The sequence below is a fragment of the Pseudophryne corroboree genome, chromosome 10 (genome assembly GCF_028390025.1).
Source record: "Pseudophryne corroboree isolate aPseCor3 chromosome 10, aPseCor3.hap2, whole genome shotgun sequence".
Lineage (NCBI taxonomy): Eukaryota > Metazoa > Chordata > Amphibia > Anura > Myobatrachidae > Pseudophryne > Pseudophryne corroboree.
Window position 1 is genome coordinate 203,742,393 of NC_086453.1, and position 16,823 is coordinate 203,759,215.

A 16,823-nucleotide genomic window follows, 5' to 3' on the forward strand; every position below is an offset into this window, starting at 1 on the left:
ATTCTTCGCTGGTCGGAGGATCACGTAAAAGCACTGTCAGCAGTGTTCATTCCGGGAGTGGACAACTGGGAAGCAGACTTCCTCAGCAGGCAAATGTTGCTTGGTGTGAGGCCAGGAATGCCCCTACAGAGGAATTCCAGCTGGGCCGTTTCCTTCACTTCCTACAGTTGGGAGTGACTTTGAGCTTAAAATTGGGGTCCATGAAGGTCCAGATTTCAGCCCTATCCATTTTCTTTCAAAAGGAACTGGCTTCTCTTCCTGAAGTTCAGACGTTTGTAAAGGGAGTGCTGCATATTCAGCCCCCTTTTGTGCCACCAGTGGCACCTTGGGATCTTAACGTGGTGTTGAGTTTCCTGAAATCACACTGGTTTGAGCCACTTAAAACCGTGGAGTTAAAAATCTCACGTGGAAGGTGGTCATGCTATTGGCCTTAGCTTCGGCTAGGCGTGTGTCAGAATTGGCGGCTTTGTCACATAAAAGCCCCTATCTGGTTTTCCATGTGGACAGGGCAGAATTACGGACTCGTCCGCAATTTCTGCCAAAAGTGGTGTCATCTTTTTATTTGAACCAACCTATTGTGGTGCCTGCGGGTACTCGTGACTTGGAAGATGCCAAGTTACTAGATGTAGTCAGGGCTTTGAAGGTTTATGTAGCCAGAACGGCTGGAGTCAGGAAAACTGAGTCGCTGTTTATCCTGTATGCATCCAACAAGCTGGGTGCTCCTGCTTCAAAGCAAACTATTGCTCGCTGGATCTGTAACACGATTCAGCAGGCTCATTCTGCGGCTGGATTGCCGCCTCCAAAATCAGTAAAAGCCCATTTCACAAGGAAGGTGGGCTCTTCTTGGGCGGCTGCCCGAGGGGTCTCGGCATTACAGCTTTGCCGAGCAGCTACTTGGTCGGGTTCAAACACTTTTGCAAAGTTCTACAAGTTTGATACCCTGGCTGAGGAGGACCTTGTGTTTGCTCATTCGGTGCTGCAGAATCATCCGCACTCTCCCGCCCGTTTGGGAGTTTTGGTATAATCCCCATGGTCCTTACGGAGTCCCCAGCATCCACTAGGACGTTGGAGAAAATAAGATTTTACTTACCGGTAAATCTATTTCTCGTAGTCCGTAGTGGATGCTGGGCGCCCGTCCCAAGTGCGGACTTCTTCTGCAAGACTTGTATATAGTTATTGCTTAAAATAAGGGTTATGTTATGGTTGCGTCAGGGGTTATCTGAAGCTGTTGTTGTTCATACTGTTAACTGGGTATGTTTATCACGAGTTATACGGTGTGATTGGTGTGGCTGGTATGAGTCTTGCCCTGGATTCCAAAATCCTTTCCTTGTACTGTCAGCTCTTCCGGGCACAGTTTCCTTAACTGAGGTCTGGAGGAGGGACATAGAGGGAGGAGCCAGTGCACACTAGTATTCCTAATTCTTTCTTAAAGTGCCCTGTCTCCTGCGGAGCCCGTCTATTCCCCATGGTCCTTACGAGTCCCCAGCATCCACTACGGACTACGAGAAATAGATTTACCGGTAAGTAAAATCTTATTTTTTCATTAAAATGCATCTTATTTGCAAAACTATGTGAATAGTACACACAAGAAAACACTGTAACGTAGCATTTCGTATGCAGATACAGGCACGGTTGTGCACAGAATATAGGCATGCCACATATCATTTTAATCAGCAGCGTCTGCTTGTGAATCTCATCCGCATAGCAATGCGAATAAGACTCAATGTAATATTTTTGATGCGCCAAATCAGTAATGCTCAACCATCACTTCTACAGGTAGAGAGAGGTGGCACATTGGGGAAAATATTTTCCCCAATCAGGTGATGCAGATTTGAAGCCTCTTTCTAATTCTCTAAAGTCCCATACAGTAAATTTAGATTACTTTTATATATAGCACAGACATTGTCTAACATTTGTTTAATTTCTTTTATGTCTATTTTTTCAGGTGGCTACTACCATGGAAAGCTAATATTTCCCAGAGAATTCCCATTTAAACCACCTAGTATTTATATGATTACTCCTAACGGGCGGTTTAAATGTAACACACGGTAAGACACTCCCTCTTACTGCTCTTATCACTGACTACACAGTGAGATGCTCCCTCTTACTGCCCTTATCACTGGCTACACGGTGAGACGCTCCCTCTTACTGCCCTTATCACTGGCTACACGGTGAGACGCTCCCTCTTACTACCCTTATCACTGGCTACACGGTGAGACGCTCCCTCTTACTGCTCTTATTTCTGACTACACGGTGAGACGCTCCCTCTTACTGCCCTTATCACTGGCTACACGGTGAGACGCTCCCTCTTACTGCCCTTATCACTGACTACACGGTGAGACACTCCCTCTTACTGCCCTTATCACTGACTACACGGTGAGATGCTCCCTCTTACTGCCCTTATCACTGACTACACGGTGAGACGCTCCCTCTTACTGCCCTTATCACTGACTACACGGTGAGACGCTCCCTCTTACTGCCCTTATCACTGACTACACGGTGAGACGCTCCCTCTTACTACCCTTATCACTGGCTACACGGTGAGATGCTCCCTCTTACTGCTCTTATTTCTGACTACACGGTGAGACGCTCCCTCTTACTGCCCTTTTCTCTAACGTCCTAGTGGATGCTGGGGACTCCGTAAGGACCATGGGGAATAGACGAGCTCCGCAGGAGACATGGGCACTTTAAGAAAGAATTTAGATTCTGATGTGCTCTGGCTCCTCCCTCTATGTCCCTCCTCCAGACCTCAGTTTGAATCTGTGCCCGGACGAGCTGGGTGCTGTTCAGTGAGCTCTCCTGAGCTTGCTGTAAGAAAGTATTTTGTTAGGTTTTTTTATTTTCAGGGAGCTCTGCTGGCAACAGACTCCCTGCATCGTGGGACTGAGGGGAGAGAAGCAGCCCTACTCTCTGCAGATAGGTCCTGCTTCTTAGGCTACTGGACACCATTAGCTCCAGAGGGATCGTACACAAGATCTCACCCTCGTCGTCCGATCCCAGAGCCGCGCCGCCGTCCCCCTCGCAGAGCCGGAAGACAGAAGCCGGGTGAGCAGAAGAAGCAAGAAGACTTCGAAATCGGCGGCAGAAGACTCCAATCTTCACTGAGGTAGCGCACAGCACTGCAGCTGTGCGCCATTGCTCCCACACACACCCACATACTCCGGTCACTGTAAGGGTGCAGGGCGCAGGGGGGGGGGGCGCCCTGGGCAAGCAATTAGGACCTCTTTGGCAAAAGTTTTGCATATATACAGTTGGGTACTGTATATATGCATGAGCCCCCGCCAAAAATTGTACATTGAAGCGGGACAGAAGCCCGCCGCTGAGGGGGCGGGGCTTCTTCCTCAGCACTCACCAGCGCCATTTTTTCTCCTCAGCTCCGCTGAGAGGAAGCTCCCCAGGCTCTCCCCTGCAGATACACGGTAGAAGAGGGTAAAAAGAGAGGGGGGGCACATAATTAGGCGCAAAAATCAATATAACAGCGGCTACTGGGTTAACATTAAGTTACTGTGTTATTCCTGGGTTATATAGCGCTGGGGTGTGTGCTGGCATACTCTCTCTCTGTCTCTCCAAAGGGCCTTGTGGGGGAACTGTCTTCAAAAAGAGCATTCCCTGTGTGTGTGGTGTCTCGGTACGCTTGTGTCGACATGTTTGACGAGGAAGGCTATGTGGAAACAGAGCGGGAGCAAATGAATGTGGTGTCTCCGCCGACGGCGCCGACACCTGATTGGATGGATATGTGGAAGGTTATAAATGATAATGTTAATTCCTTGCATAAAAAGTTGGATAAAACTGAAGCCTTAGGACAGTCAGGGTCTCAGCCCGGTCCTGATCCTATGTCGCAGAGGCCGTCAGGGTCTCAGAAGCGCCCACTATCCCAAATTGTTGGCACAGATACCGACATGGATTCTGACTCCAGTGTCGATTACGATGATGCAAAGTTACAGCCTAAATTGGCTAAATCCATCCGTTATATGATTATAGCAATTAAGGATGTGTTGCACATCACAGAGGAAACCCCAGTCCCTGACAAGAGGGTTCATATGTATGGGGAAAAAAGGCAGGTGGTGACCTTTCCCCCTTCACGCAAGCTAAATGAGTTATGTGAAAAGGCTTGGGAATCTCCAGATAAAAAACTGCAGATTTCCAAAAGGATGCTTATGGCGTATCCTTTCCCGCCAACGGACAGGTTACGCTGGGAATCCTCCCCTAGGGTGGACAAAGCTTTAACACGCTTATCCAAGAGGGTAGCCCTGCCGTCACAGGATACGGCCACCCTAAAAGATGCTGCGGATAGAAAGCAAGAGGGTACCCTGAAGTCCATTTATACACATTCAGGTACCTTACTGAGGCCAGCGATCGCGTCGGCCTGGGTGTGTAGTGCTGTAGCAGCATGGACGGACACCCTGTCTGAGGAACTTGATACCTTAGACAAGGATACTATATTAATGACCCTGGGGCATATAAAAGACGCTGTCATATATATGAGAGACGCTCAAAGAGACATTAGTCTACTGGGCTCTAGAATAAATGCTATGTCGATTTCTGCCAGAAGGGTGCTGTGGACTCGGCAATGGACAGGTGATGCCGACTCAAAAAGGCACATGGAGGTTTTACCTTACAAGGGTGAGGAATTGTTTGGGGAGGGTCTCTCGGACCTGGTCTCCACAGCTACTGCTGGAACGTCAAATTTTTTGCCATATGTTTCCTCACAACCTAAGAAAGCACTGTATTACCAAATGCAGTCCTTTCGATCACAAAAAGGCAAGAAAGTCCGAGGTGCGTCCTTTCTTGCCAGAGGCAGGGGCAGAGGAAGGAAGCTGCACAACGCAGCTAGTTCCCAGGAACAGAAGTCCTCCCCGGCTTCCACTAAATCCACCGCATGACGCTGGGGCTCCACAGGCGGAGCTAGGCCCGGTGGGGGCGCGTCTCCGAAATTTCAGCCACGAGTGGGTTCACTCCCAGTTGGATCCCTGGGCAATAGAGATTGTGTCTCAGGGATACAAGCTGGAATTCGAAGAGATGCCCCCTCACCGATACCTCAAATCAGCCCTGCCAGCTTCCCCCTTAGAGAGGGAAATAGTGTTAACTGCAATTCACAAACAGGTGGTGGTCAAGGTTCCCCTCCTTCAACAAGGAAAGGATTATTATTCGACCATGTTTGTGGTACCGAAACCGGACGGTTCGGGCAGACCCATATTAAATTTAAAATCCCTGAACATATACCTGAAAAGGTTCAAGTTCAAGATGGAATCGCTCAGAGCGGTCATCGCAAGCCTGGAAGGGGGGGATTTTATGGTGTCTCTGGACATAAAGGATGCATACCTTCATGTCCCCATTTATCCACCTCATCAGGCGTACCTAAGATTTGTGGTACAGGATTGTCATTACCAATTTCAGACGTTGCCGTTTGGTCTCTCCACGGCACCGAGAATAATTTACCAAGGTAATGGCGGAAATGATGGTACTCCTGCGGAAGCAAGGGGTCACAATTATCCCATACTTGGACGATCTCCTCATAAAAGCGAGGTCAAGAGAGCAGTTGCTGAACAGCGTAGCACGCTCTCTGGAAGTGTTTCGACAACACGGCTGGATTCTAAATATTCCGAAGTCGCAGTTGATTCCTACGACTCGTCTGCCTTTCCTGGGCATGATTCTGGACACAGACCAGAAGAGGGTTTATCTCCCGATGGAGAAGGCTCAGGAACTCATGACACTGGTCAGAAACCTATTAAAACCAAAACAGGTGTCAGTGCATCACTGCACTCGAGTCCTGGGAAGGATGGTGGCATCATACGAGGCCATTCTCTTCGGCAGGTTCCATGCGAGAACCTTTCAATGGGATCTACTGGACAAATGGTCCGGATCACATCTTCAGATTCATCGGTTAATCACCCTATCCCCCAGGGCCAGGGTGTCTCTCCTGTGGTGGCTGCAGAGTGCTCACCTTCTGGAGGGCCGCAGATTCGACATTCAGGTCTGGGTCCTGGTGACCACGGATGCAAGCCTCCAAGGGTGGGTTGGGGGGGGGGGGCAGTCACACAGGGAAGAAATTTCCAAGGTCTGTGGTCAAGTCAGGAGACTTGCCTTCACATCAACATCCTGGAATTAAGGGCCATATACAACGCCCTACGTCAAGCGGAGCCTCTGCTTCGCAACCAACCGGTGCTGATTCAGTCAGACAACATCACCGAAGTGGCTCATGTAAACCGCCAAGGCGGCACAAGGAGCAGGGTGGCGATGGTAGAAGCCACCAGAATTCTTCGCGGGGCGGAGAATCACGTAAGCGCACTGTCAGCAGTGTTCATTCCGGGAGTGGACAACTGGGAAGCAGACTTCCTCAGCAGACACGACCTCCACCCGGGAGAGTGGGGACTTCATCAAGAAGTCTTCACGCAGATTGCAAGTCGGTGGGAACTGCCACAGGTGGACATGATGGCATCCCGCCTCAACAAAAAACTACAGAGGTATTGCGCCAGGTCAAGAGACCCTCAGGCGATAGCTGTGGACGCACTGGTGACGCCGTGGGTGTTCCAGTCGGTCTATGTATTTCCTCCTCTTCCTCTCATACCCAAGGTACTGAGAATCATAAGAAAAAGAGGAGTGAGAACAATACTCATTGTTCCGGATTGGCCAAGAAGGACTTGGTATCCAGATCTGCAAGAAATGCTCACAGAGGACCCGTGGCCTCTGCCTCTAAGACAGGACTTGTTGCAACAGGGGCCCTGTCTGTTCCAAGACTTACCGCGGCTGCGTTTGACGGCATGGCGGTTGAACGCCGGATCCTAGCAGAAAAAGGCATTCCGGATGAGGTCATTCCTACGCTGATAAAGGCTAGGAAGGACGTGACGGCTCAACATTATCACCGTATATGGCAAAAATATGTTGCTTGGTGTGAGGCCAGGAATGCCCCTACGGAGGAATTCCAGCTGGGCCGTTTCCTTCACTTCCTACAGTCAGGAGTGACTTTGGGCCTAAAATTGGGTTCCATTAAGGTCCAGATTTCGGCCCTATCCATTTTCTTTCAAAAAGAACTGGCTTCTCTGCCTGAAGTTCAGACGTTTGTAAAGGGAGTGCTGCATATTCAGCCCCCTTTTGTGCCTCCAGTGGCACCTTGGGATCTTAACGTGGTGTTGAGTTTCCTGAAATCACACTGGTGTGAACCACTCAAAACGGTGGAATTGAAATATCTCACGTGGAAGGTGGTCATGCTACTAGCCTTGGCTTCGGCTAGGCGTGTGTCAGAATTGGCGGCTTTGTCACATAAAAGCCCTTATCTGGTTTTCCATGCGGATAGAGCAGAATTGAGGACCCGCCCACAATTTCTGCCGAAAGTGGTTTCATCCTTTCATATAAACCAACCTATTGTGGTGCCTGTGGCTACTACTGACTTGGAGCATACCGAGTTACTTGATGTGGTCAGTGCTTTGAAGGTTTATGTAGCCAGAACGGCTAGGGTCAGGAAAACAGAATCTTTGTTTATCCTGTATGCTTCCAACAAGCTTGGGGCGCCTGCTTCAAAGCAAACTATTGCTCGCTGGATCTGTAACACGATTCAGCAGGCTCATTCTGCGGCTGGAGTGCCGCTGCCTAAATCGGTTAAGGCCCATTCCACAAGGAAGATGGGCTATTCTTGGGCGGCTGCCCGAGGGGTCTCGGCATTACAGCTTTGCCGAGCGGCTACTTGGTCAGGTTCAAACACTTTTCTTCTACAAGTTTGATACCCTGGCTGAGGAGGACCTTGTGTTTGCTCATTCGGTGCTGCAGAGTCATCCGCACTCTCCCGCCCGTTTGGGAGCTTTGGTATAATCCCCATGGTCCTTACGGAGTCCCCAGCATCCACTAGGACGTTAGAGAAAATAAGATTTTACTTACCGGTAAATCTATTTCTCGTAGTCCGTAGTGGATGCTGGGCGCCCGTCCCAAGTGCGGACTTCTTCTGCAATGCTTGTATATAGTTATTGCTTAAATAAGGGTTATGTTATAGTTGCATCAGGGTTGATCTGATGCTCTGTTGTTGTTCATACTGTTAACTGGGTAAAGTTATCACAAGTTATACGGTGTGATTGGTGTGGCTGGTATGAGTCTTGCCCTGGATTCCCAAAATCCTTTCCTTGTACTGTCAGCTCTTCCGGGCACAGTTTCTCTAACTGAGGTCTGGAGGAGGGACATAGAGGGAGGAGCCAGAGCACACCAGAATCTAAATTCTTTCTTAAAGTGCCCATGTCTCCTGCGGAGCCCGTCTATTCCCCATGGTCCTTACGGAGTCCCCAGCATCCACTACGGACTACGAGAAATAGATTTACCGGTAAGTAAAATCTTATTATCACTGACTACACGGTGAGACGCTCCCTCTTACTGTCTTGATCACTGACTACACGGTGAGACGCTCCCTCTTACTGCTCTTATTTCTGACTACACGGTGAGACGCTCCCTCTTACTGCTCTTATCACTAACTCATAGGACAGTTTAAAAATCCGCTTTCCCAAGTTGTTGGATATATTTTTGTTTTTTAATTTGCTAGGTTGTATACAAAAAACTATATAATTGCTATATCAAGTTATAGTAGGAAACGTTGAAAGGGTTCATTTGAAATTTATTTTTCTCTCCCTTCCTTATAGCCTCTGCCTTTCAATCACAGACTTCCACCCAGACACATGGAATCCAGCATGGTCCGTATCCACAATCCTCACAGGTCTGCTCAGCTTCATGGTGGAGAAAGGGCCCACACTGGGCAGTATAGAGACCTCAGACTTCACGGTATGTTTCCTCATTTGAACGGATGACTGAAGCTTGGCTGTAGTAAGCAACAATGGGGCAGATGTATTAACCTGGAGAAGGCACAAAGAAGTGATAAACCAGTGATATGTGCAAGGTGATAAAGGCACCAGCCAATCAGCTCCATTATGTAAATTAACAGTTAGGATCTGATTGGCTGCTGCCTTTATCACCTTGCACATATCACTGGTTTATCACTTCCTTATGCCTTCTCCAGGTTAATACATCTGCCACAATATCCTTTGGTATTGATAGAAAGGATGGCAGAGGGATAGATCCATAGGGGGATATCCAGTTGGGTCCAAGAATTTGCGCGCAAAATAAACTCTGTGGATCTCGCGCCCAATTTTGGATTACAGCGGGTATGCGCTTTCCCGATACCCAAGGTATCCAATAAAAAAACAAAAAAATCTGCAAACCCTGAATTTGAGAAAACAAATATATTATAAATATATAAAAAGTCTGATACTTACCTCAGTTCCAGCCGGGTCCAGTGGTCTCCATAGTTCCAGGTCATCTCCCCTCCATCTTTCCACTGCTGTGTGTGTGTGTGGGGGGGGGTGCGAGACTCGTGTGTGAAGGTGTGACACGAGTCTCGCACACCTTCACACATACACACACTGCTGCAGAAGACCAAATCTTGACAGCATGGAGGAAGAAGACGGCGCTTCGGAAGGTGAGTACTTAAACGAATTGGTTAACTTCCAAATACTTAGACATATTGGGGGGGAGGGGGGTTGCGGTTGCACAGGGGTTGAAGGTTAAGTCCCAGTGACTCGTCCTAAAAACAACTAGCTCTGGAATTGCGAGAAAAAAGACGCAGGGATTTCTCTAGAAATCACTGCACCTCATTTTCCTACCTCTGGTTTGAATAGGAAAAACGTAACGCATGGGTTTGTAAAAAATGATAGCACAATTAATTATGCCCCATAATGTGTAGCAATTACAGGTGGAATTCAGAAAATTAGAATATTGTTCAAAAGTTAATTTATTTCAGAAAGTCAACTTAAGAGGTGAAACGAATGTATTACCTGTATATAGACTCATTAAATGCAAAGTGAGATGCTTCAAGCCTTTATTTGTTATAATTTTGATGATTGTGGCTTACAGCTTTAAGAAAACCCCAAATCCAAAATCTCAGAAAATTTAGAATATTACATAAAATCAATAAAAAAAAAAGGATTTTCTCTTACGTCCTAGATGATGCTGGGGTCCACATTAGTACCATAGGGTATAGACGGGTCCACCAGGAGCCATTGGCACTTTAAGAGTTTGAGAGTGTGGGCTGGCTCCTCCCTCTATGCCCCTCCTACCAGACTCGGTTTAGAAAATGTGGATAAACAAGAAATGCCAACTGCGCTCAAATATATTTATAAATTAATTAAAATCAATATCACAAATACACATGTACATAAACAACTGAATAATATGATCTAGCACTACTAGTGCTAAACACACAATATAAAAACTGAGCCTTAATAAGCCACTCTCTGTCAGTGATTTTTCACTTGGGGCAGTCTTTATGCAAAAGTAGCCGATAAACAGCTGATTGTTGGAGGATGATGACAAGTCCTGCAACGCATGCGTTGACGTGCAAAAAACAGGTATCCAGATGAAGGAGGATATTTACCAAGTCCCTGGTGGTAATTCAGCCGGGTATCCCACCTGGCGGGGTTCTGGAGCAATCTCTCTATCCCACGCAACGAAGATGGTGGTTCTCCCTTTGTTAATGTCCACACCGAAGGGACTGGAATCTCCGGATGGTAAACAGCGTCCTGTATATCACTTGCAGGAATCCTCAGAAGTGCCCAGGTCAGAGGTGTGGCCCCCCTAACGCGTTTCACTGTCACTTGGCAGCTTTTTACCATTCTCGGTTTAGAAAATGTGCCCGGAGGAGCCGGTCACAGCTAGGGGAGCTCTACAGAGCTTTTCTAGTAAAGTTTAATTTTAGAGTTTTTTATTTTACAGGGAGGATGCTGGCAACAGCCTCCCTGCAGCGAGGGAGTAAGGAGGAGAGCAGTGTCCGGCCTGCGGGGTCTGGGCCACTGTCTCCGCTGACTGGACACTGAGCTCCAGAGGGGTCTGATCGTTCTCTGCCACAGGGGACCGCTCGCCCCAGCAGCATGTCGCCAACCCCTTACAGAGCTGAAGAAGTGGTGAGTGAGACACCGACTCCCCTAGCAAGCGGGGGGCCGGTGTGAAGATGGTGGCAGCGGCGATACTGCGCTCCTGGGAAGGCTCAGCGGTACATGGTGTGGCGCTGTGAGGGGCGCCCTGGACCAGCGCTTAACCCCTACCCTGGTCACACAGCCTGTCGGGGTCCTCGGATCTCAGCCAGCACTAAGTCCTCAGGCCAGTATAATCCATGAAGAGCGGGAAGACGACGCCATTAAGGGGGCAGAGCTTCTCGTCAGAGCGGTCTCAGCGCCATTTTCCTGCCTGCACAGCGCTGAGAGGAAGAACAGTTCCCTCCACAGCAACTCCAGGTACCAGGGGGTTGTAGAAGGGAGGGGAGGCTGCAATACTACTGTGTATCCTATTAAGGTGCACAGTCAGCGCTGACGAGGGGGTCTCCCTTTGCTAAAAGCGCTGTGTGTGGGTTGGCTCCAATCTCTGTGTCTCTCTTGCCATTCTTGGGGTGGGGAACTCTGTCTGCCCTCACCTGTGTGTGTTTGGTGGTCTCCTTTAGCGATGTCCAGGGATATAGTGTCATATGCTGCAGAGGATTTATCCTCCCAGGATGATCCCATTCCATGTAATCAGGATAGCACTGGTTTTGCACAGATACCAGCAAGGGAGCCTGAGTGGTTTTCCTCTATCAAATCTTGGATTTCTCAGATTTCTGACAAGGTTGCAAGTAATGAATCTGCAACCCAGGTATTACAGAGCTCTATGGCAGTATGGCCGGTTTCTGGTACCTCAGGATGCCCCGCTATATACCCCCACAAACGTGCGCTTGTGCATGTCACACAAGACGACACTGATACCGATTCTGATACCACAGACGGTGATGGGGATGTGTTGCGGGGGTCCGCATCTCTTGCAAAGGGGGTGCATTTGTTGATGGAGGCTATCAGGGATGTGTTGAATGTTAATGATACCACACCTGAGCAGGTTGAGGAGGCTTTTTTCACTGAAAATAAAAAAGCCTCGCTAACCTTCCCTGCGTCAAAGGAATTGGATGCTATATTTGAAAAAGCATGGGTAAAACCTGAGTAAAAATTCCAGGTCCCTAAAAGGGTCCAGGTGGCATCTCCTTTCCCTGAGGAGGATAGGAAAAAATGGGAAAACCCGCCGATTGTTGACGCGTCTCAAAAAAGGTGGTTTTGCCTGTTCCAAGATCTACCGCTTTAAAAGAGCCGGCTGATAGAAAAAGTGATAACAAGCTTAAATCAATGTACACTGCTTCAGGGGCCATATTACGTCCCACTATTGCTACCGCATGGATTGCAAAGGCAATAGTAAAGTGGTCGTCTACCTTACTTGAGGATTTGGATACGATGGACAGGGATGATGTTACATTATATTTACGCAATATACGTGATTCAGCAGGTTTTATGGTAGAATCCATGAAAGACCTGGGTTCCATGGCTGCGGGAATATCTTCCATGTCTGTTTCAGCTCGTCGGGGACTGTGGCTGCGCCAGTGGTCGGCCGACGCGGAATCCAGAAAAAGTGTGGAGTCCCTACCCTATACAGGTCAGGCTCTCTTTGGGGAAGCTCTAGACGCGTGGATATCCACGGCTACAGCGGGTAAGTTTCCGTTTCTTCCCTCAGCAGCACCTGCTCCGAAGAAATCCTTCTCTTCATCTGCAACGCAGTCCTTTCAGCCTAGCAAGCCTAGAAGGGCCAGAACGTCCAATACCTTCTTTAGGGGAGGTCCAGTTAAGTCCAAGAAAGCTGCAGGTTCCCAGGAACAAAACTGCTGCAGGTACGCCAAAGTCCTCTGCATGACGGTGGGCCGCGCGGCCGGGAGGTGGGGCCAGTGGGATCTAGACTCAAACACTTCAGTCAGGTCTGGTATCGTCCGGCCTGGATCCCTGGGTGATAGATATTGTATCCCAGGGATACAGGCTGGAATTTCAAAGTCTCCCTCCTCATCGCTTTTTTCAAATCAGGCTTACCAACTCTGTTGGCAGAGAGCACTGTACTACAAGACGCTGTCCAAAAATTGGTGGAGGCACAGGTCATTGTGCCAGTACCACCTCACATGCAGAACAAAGGTTACTATTCAAACCTTTGTCGTGGTACCGAAACTGGATGGTTCGGTCAGGCCCATTCTGAACCTAAAATCATTGAACCCCTTTCTAAAGGAGTTCAAGTTCAAGATGGAGTCTCTCAGGGCGGTGATATCAGGTCTGGAAGAGGAGGAATTCCTGGTATCCCTGGATATCAAGGATGCGTACCTCCACATTCTGATCTGGCTGCCGCATCAGGCTTATCTCTGTTTCGCATTGCTGGACTGTCATTTCCAGTTCCAGGCCCTGCCATTTGGCCTCTCCACAGCACCAAGGGTGTTTACCAAGGTGATGGCAGAAATGATGGTTCTCCTCCGCAAACAGAGTGTGAACATCATTCCATACCTGGACGATCTGCTGATAAAAGCATCGTCCAAGGAGAAGCTGCTGCAGTCCATTGTTCTCACACACACCTCCTCAGGACTCATGGTTGGATTCTGAACCTTCCAAAGTCAGATTTGGAACCAACCCAGAGGTTGTCCTTTCTGGGATTGATCCTGGATACGGAAGTGCAGAAGGTGTTCCTTCCGCAGGAAAAGGCGTTGGTGATACAAGCTATGGTCCGGGATGTCCTGAAGTCAGCCTGGGTGTCTGTTCATCAATGCATTCGCCTATTGGGAAAGATAGTGGCCTCTTACGAGGCTCTCCAGTATGGGAGGTTCCACGCTCGGACTTCCCAACTGGATCTCCTGGACAAGTGGTCAGGATCTCATCTCCACATGCACCAGAGAATTCGTCTGTCGCCAAAGGCAAGGATTTCACTCCTCCCGTGGCTCCAATTGCCTCACCTTCTGGAGGGCCGCAGGTTCGGGATTCAGGACTGGGTCCTTCTAACCACGGTTGCGAGCCTTCGGGGCTGGGGAGCAGTCACTCAAGGAGTAACTTTCAAAGGATGGTGGTCAAGCCTGGAAGCCGGCCTGCCCATCACCATCCTGGAACTAAGAGCCGTCTACAACGGTCTTCTTCAGGCGGCCCCTCTTCTAAGAAATCGGGCCATTCAAGTGCAGTCGGACAACATAACAGTGGCTTGCATAAACCGACAAGGCAGAACGAAGAGCAGAGCGGCAATGTCAGAGGTGACAAGAATACTCCTCTGGACAGAAAAACACGCGTTAGAGCTGTCAGCCATCTTCATTCCGGGAGTAGACAACTGGGAAGCAGACTTCCTCAGCAGACACGGGGAGTGGGGTGTTTATCCGGAGGTGTTCAAGGAAATAACAGACCTTTGGGGATTACCCCAAATAGGCATGATGGCCTCTCGTCTCAACAAGAAGCTTTGGCGTTATTGTTCCAGGTCAAGAGACCCACAAGCAGTGTCAGTGGACACCCTGGTGTCTCTGTGGGTGTTCAAGTCAGTGTACGTGTTTCCACCACTCCCACTCATTCCAAGAATCCTAAAGCTCATAAGGAGAACAAGGGTTCAAGTGATCCTCATTGCCCCAGACTGGCCAAGAAGGGCTTGGTACGCGGACCTTCTGAATCTACTGCAAGAAGATCTGAGGCCTCTTCCTCTTCAGGAGGACCTGCTGCAACAGGGGCTGTTCGCCTATCAAGACTTACCGCGGTTACGTTTGACGGCATGGAAGTTGAGCACCTGATACTTGCTCGGAAGGGCATTCCGAAGGTCATTCCTACCCTGATAAAAGCTAGGAAAGGGGTAACGTCTAAACATTACCATCGTATTTGGAAGAAATATGTCTCTTGGTGTGAATCCAAGAAGTTTCCTACGGTGGAGTTTCAACTCGGACGTTTTCTCCTCTTCCTGCAAGCAGGTGTAGATCTGGGCCTGAGGTTAGGATCTGTGAAAGTCCAGATTTCGGCCCTATCCATTTTCTTTCAGAAACAATTGGCTGCCCTCCCTGAGGTTCAGACCTTTTTGAAGGGAGTTCTGCACATCCAACCTCCCTTTATACCACCTACGGCGCCTTGGGACCTTAACGTGGTGTTGCAGTTCCTCCAGTTGGATTGGTTTGAGCCTCTACAGGAGGTTGAGGTCAAATTTCTTACATGGAAGGCAGTCACGTTGTTGGCCTTAGCTTCTGCTAGACATGTGTCCGAATTGGGGGCTTTATCCTGTAAAAGCCCTTATTTGATCTTCCACGAAGATAGAGCTGAGCTCCGGACACGTCAGCAGTTTCTTCTGAAGGTTGTGTCGGCATTTCATATCAACCAACCTATTGTGCCAGTGGCTACTGACTCCTCAATTACATCCTTGGATGTTGTAAGGGCTCTAAAGATATATGTGAAGAGAACTTCTCGTCACAGAAAATCGGACTCTCTGTTTGTCCTATATGATCCCAAGAAAATTGGGTGTCCTGCTTCTACAACAGACAAAGGAAGGGGGTGCAAATCCCCACCCCTAAATTCCCTTCCGCACACTGAAAATGACCTGTAATCATCCCTGAATATGGTAATAAAATTCAGAGAATTAGTCACAAATGTTTGCAAACACATGTTTAGCTGCTAGCCACTTCACGACTTCTCTGATACAGCAGTCCTAACACTACATGATAGCAGTGCCCACATAGGGCCATGTAATCTGTCACAGTAGGCCTCATGCTTCTGAGCAGACAATTTCTCGCTGGATTAGGTTCACTATCCAGCACGCTTATTCTACGGCAGGACTGCCGTGTCCAAAATCTGTCAAGGCCCACTCTACTCGTAAGGTGGGGGCTTTCTGGGCAGCTGCCCGGGGTGTCTCGGCAGTGCAACTTTGCCGAGCTGCAACTTGGTCTGGGTCAAACACGTTTGCAAAGTTTTATAAGTTTGATACTTTGGCCTCTGATGATCTGGAGTTCAGTCAATCAGTTCTGCAGGAGCCTCCGCTCTCTCTCCCCAGTTCTGGGAGCTTTGGTACATCCCCATGGTACTAATGTGGACCCCAGCATCCTCTAGGACGTAAAAGAAAATAGGATTTTGGTTACCTACCGGTAAATCCTTTTCTCGTAGTCTGTAGAGGATGCTGGGCGCCCGCCCAGCGCTTCGTTTTCCTGCTAATGTTATTTGGTTCAGTACAACATCGTTTTAGTTGAGTACTGCATTGTTACTTGGTAAGCACTGTTTCAGCAGTAGCTGAGTGTTCAAGCTTCATTGGTTTGACGTGCCTTGTTTGTGTGAGCTGGTATGAATCTCACCACTATCTGTGTATAATCCTCCTCTCGAAGATGTCCGTCTCCTCAGGTACAGTTTTTAAACCGAGTCTGGTAGGAGGGGCATAGACGGAGGAGCCAGCCCACACTCTCAAACTCTTAAAGTGCCAATGGCTCCTGATGGATCCGTCTTTACCCCATGGTACTAATGTGGACCCCAGCATCCTCTACGGACTACGAGAAACGGATTTACCGGTAGGTAACCAAAGTACTATTTTAAATACAGGAATGTCTGTTCTCTGAAAAGTATAATCATCCATGAATTACTGCCTCAATGCGGCGTGGCATTGATTCTATCAGCCTGTGGCACTGCTGAGGTGTTATGGAAGACCAGGATGCTTCTATAGTGGCCTTCAGCTCTTCTTCATTGTTCGGTCTCATGTGTCTCATATTTCTTTCGGCAATGCCGCATAGAGTCTCTATGGGGTTCAGGTCAGGCGAGTGTGGGGGAAGCTTCACAAGGAGTGGACTGATGTTAGTGCATCAAGAGCCACCACACACAGACGGATCCTGGACATGGGCTTCAAATGTCGTATTCCACTTGTCAAGCCACTCCTGAACAACAAGCAACGTCAGAAGTGTCTTACCTGGGCTAAAGAAAAAAGAACTGGTCTGTTGCTCAATGGTCCAAAAGTCCTCTTTTCTGAAGAGAGCAAATTTT

At 48.7% G+C, this 16,823-nt stretch overlaps 1 protein-coding gene across 1 annotated transcript in view; it reads left to right on the forward strand.

Moving 5' to 3' along the window:
* The window catches only part of UBE2J2 (ubiquitin conjugating enzyme E2 J2), a 164,173-nt gene that overhangs the window by 103,034 nt on the left and 44,316 nt on the right, over positions 1-16,823 (forward strand). The window contains exons 4-5 of the mRNA XM_063943039.1: positions 1,946-2,048; positions 8,619-8,757. Coding sequence (XP_063799109.1) covers positions 1,946-2,048; positions 8,619-8,757 — 242 coding nt within the window. The remainder of the gene's footprint in view (positions 1-1,945; positions 2,049-8,618; positions 8,758-16,823) is intronic.